At 41.9% G+C, this 3276-nt stretch overlaps 1 protein-coding gene across 1 annotated transcript; it reads left to right on the forward strand.

The window, feature by feature from the left end:
- The first annotated feature begins 2712 nt into the window (after positions 1-2712).
- LOC105717107 (keratin-associated protein 1-4-like) lies at positions 2713-3276 on the forward strand. The gene has a single exon (XM_012452085.2). The coding sequence runs from the start codon at positions 2713-2715 to the stop codon at positions 3274-3276; it is 564 nt and encodes a 187-aa protein (XP_012307508.2).

Genomic DNA, 3276 nt, shown 5'->3' on the forward strand with positions numbered 1-3276 from the left:
TTCCTCTGAGTAGACAAAGCCGCAGAGCCCCACATCAGGGCACAACCTGTACATCTATACTCGATGGCCCTACAATGTGTTCGACATTTTATTCCCCTCATTTAGAGCTCTGTCATCTCCCATCAGGATGAGAGGGTTTAGATTTGATGTACCTTTTAATTAAAAGGACTTTGGCTGAGCAGCACCCCCAGAAAAGCCTGGCTGGCATTCAGGAAGGAAGAGATAAATCATGTGATTTGGCTTAAGATAAACATTGGAGGTAAGAGGAAGTCCTTGAAGTTTATGTGTTGTCCATTCTAGATCACTAGGATGGAAGCCCAGAGCAGAAGCACAGAAGCCCTACATAGGAATGCTGTATTCATTTGACTGGTACATCAATATATTTTATTTCTCAAGAATCTAAGTAAGGCAGTCACAGCTGAATTAGAGAACTAGTAAAATGGAGTTGAAGATATTGGGAGAACCCCCAGAACTTGTAACTAGGAAATCAGAACCATGATATCTTAAAGAAAAATAATTTCAAACATTAGTATCTGTGTTAAACAAAAGTCCAATGTTTAAGAATAACAGACAAACATATTCTTTCTTCATATGGTACTGGAATGTTCTGGAGCCCATAACTTAAATGAAGTAATAACAGCCAGAGGGAATAACCATAGTAATAAGAAATGTGGTATGTACACACAACGGAATACTATTCACTCTACAAAAAGAAGAAAATTCTGTCACACATTACAACATGCCTAAGCTTGGAGGACATTAGGTAAAGTGAAATAAAATAAATTTCATTTTCTTGATTTACTTAGAGGAGGTAAGGGAATGTCGGATTAGTCTTCATTCTGTGGCATAGGAGTCAAATTCTCAAGTAAGTGTCATATCTTAAATTTTGCACTGAGGAAGATGTTGAAAACAGTGCCACAGTAAAAAAGCCCAGAAAGGGAGAACTGACATGCAACGCCACTGTCTCCAGCGCCCTTGTCAATAATGTATTTCAAGTTCTCAGATAGCTAAGCCTTTTGCAAAGGCAGGCACATCTTTTTAGTGTCAAGGATTCTTCTAAATTTAGATCTGAATTAAATAGCTCCTGAGATTGTTATCATGACACATCCACATATTTCAAGCATCCAACAGAAAACAAATTAGCTAATCAAAGAATCTGTGATGTAGCTTTGCTTAAGAAGAAGCAAGGAATTCACAAAGAATCGTCTTTTAAACCAAATTTGATGTGGGATTTGAAAATATGTCATAGTTTTGACTCAGAAAGAGTTATAATGTAAACTCAAAGCTGTCATTTCTAGAGGAGCAGAACCACTTGGTGCTCTGGTTCAAAACCCAAGAGTAGCATTGTAGCTTGTATTTCTCTGAACAGAGCCCATACTCCATGGAAGCCTGGCCACCTTTTATTGTATCTGAACAAAACCTTTATCTTCACCATCATCAGCTGTCTCATTCAAATTATATAAACTTTCCAGTTAACTGGATTAGTCTCTTACATCTACAATAAACTGCATACAGCAGATTGAACACACAGTAGTAAATCACATACTCCAGTATTGATAAGTTAAAAGTATAAATTTATGCAGTTAAAAAACATCTAAATCTATAGAACATTCTAAGATAAAAGATGAGACAAAGCTACAAGTCAAGTAGGTTAACTTTTTTAGCACTTGATATTTTCTTGAAGTGTCCTTATTATGCTGTCGAAAAAATAGTATCTCCAGGAATGTCTCTAGTAAACAGTGTTATTGCTTACCCTAAGCTCTGCCTTCCTTCCTTTTACTCTCAAAAAAGTCTGTAAGTAAGGAAGCCAAGTTTTACATCTTGCTTTCACCCTTGGAATTTCCTTAGAATGACTGCTTACATTTAAAAAAAGAAGAAAGAAGGAAAGAACAAAAGAAAGAAAGGAAGGAAGGAAAAAAAGAATTGACTATAGTTTTTAAAGAGTTTAGTCTGGAATCATACGGTGTGGATTCGAACTTCAGATTCACTAGATATTAATGTGAACTTGGGTAAGTTACTTGTGGCTCAGTTTTCTCACATGGATGATGGGAGTGGCAATGATACCTAGTCCATAGATTGCTGTGAAAATTCAGCAAACTGATACATGCAAAGTACTTAGAACCATTTAGGCACACAGTCAGTGATGGAAAAATGTTATCAATAACAATTAATGCAAATCTCCCAGACCCAAGAAAGCATCCCTTTCTGGCCAGCTGAATATAACCTTGCTTTACAGTCGAAGTGAAGATAAGGAAGGTAGAGAAGGAGCCGCAGTTAAAATTGGAGGGAATTAAACTGTCATGTGAGACCGAATAACCCAGTTGTAAGGGTCAACAATATTGAGTAATATTGACAATCCTTAAACGTGAGGCATCCTTCAGTTATTCCTTGACAAAGAGAAAATTTTAACAAACATGGGGAGTTAGGGATTATATTCCTAATTAATGCCAGTGACTACTTGACCATAGTAAAGAAGCCTAATTGCATACCAAATAAAATCAATTTTAAAGGCTTTCAGAAGGTTCAACAAATAACTCAGGGAAAGGTCAATTATCATTCAGAGACAAATTATCAAACACAAACAAGGAAGAGACTTCAGGAATTATGTAAACAGTAGCTGGCCAAGGTTTATAAAAGGCCCAGTGTGGCAGCCATCATCAAAACTCAAAAACCCTTCCAAGCAACCCAACCTTCAGACCAACTCCCGACAACATGGCCTGCTGTCAGAACACCTGCTGCGAATTTCCCAGCTGCTCCACCGGTGCAACCTGCGGCTCCAGCTGCTGCCAGCCAAGCTGCTGCCAGACCAGCTTCTGCGGATTTCCCAGCTGCTCCACCGGTGGGACCTGCGGCTCCAGCTGCTGCCAGCCAAGCTGCTGCCAGACCAGCTTCTGCGGATTTCCCAGCTGCTCCACCGGTGGGACCTGTGGCTCCAGCTGCTGCCAGCCAAGCTGCTGTCAGACCAGCTGCTGCCAGCCAAGCTGCTGCCAGACCTCCTGCGGAACCGGCTGTGGCATTGGTGGTAGCATCGGCTGTGGCCAGGAGGGCGGCTGTGGAGCTGTGAGCACCCGTATCAGGTGGTGCCGCCCAGACTGCCGCGTGGAGGGCACCTGCCTACCCCCCTGCTGTGTGGTGAGCTGCACGCCCCCATCCTGCTGCCAGCTGCACCATGCCCAGGCCTCCTGCTGCCGCCCATCCTACTGTGGACAGTCCTGCTGCCGCCCAGTCTGCTGCTGCTCCTGCTGTGAGCCCACCTGCTGTGAGCCCACCTGCTGA

Source organism: Aotus nancymaae, unplaced genomic scaffold (assembly GCF_030222135.1).
Source record: "Aotus nancymaae isolate 86718 unplaced genomic scaffold, 86718_ANA_hifiasm-v0.15.2.pri h1tg000089l, whole genome shotgun sequence".
Classification (NCBI taxonomy): Eukaryota; Metazoa; Chordata; class Mammalia; order Primates; family Aotidae; genus Aotus; species Aotus nancymaae.

What these genes read in the sequence shown, in the direction of transcription:
- LOC105717107 (XM_012452085.2), top strand. Translation starts at nt 2,713, where the DNA reads ATGGCCTGCTGTCAGAACACCTGCTGCGAATTTCCCAGCTGCTCCACC.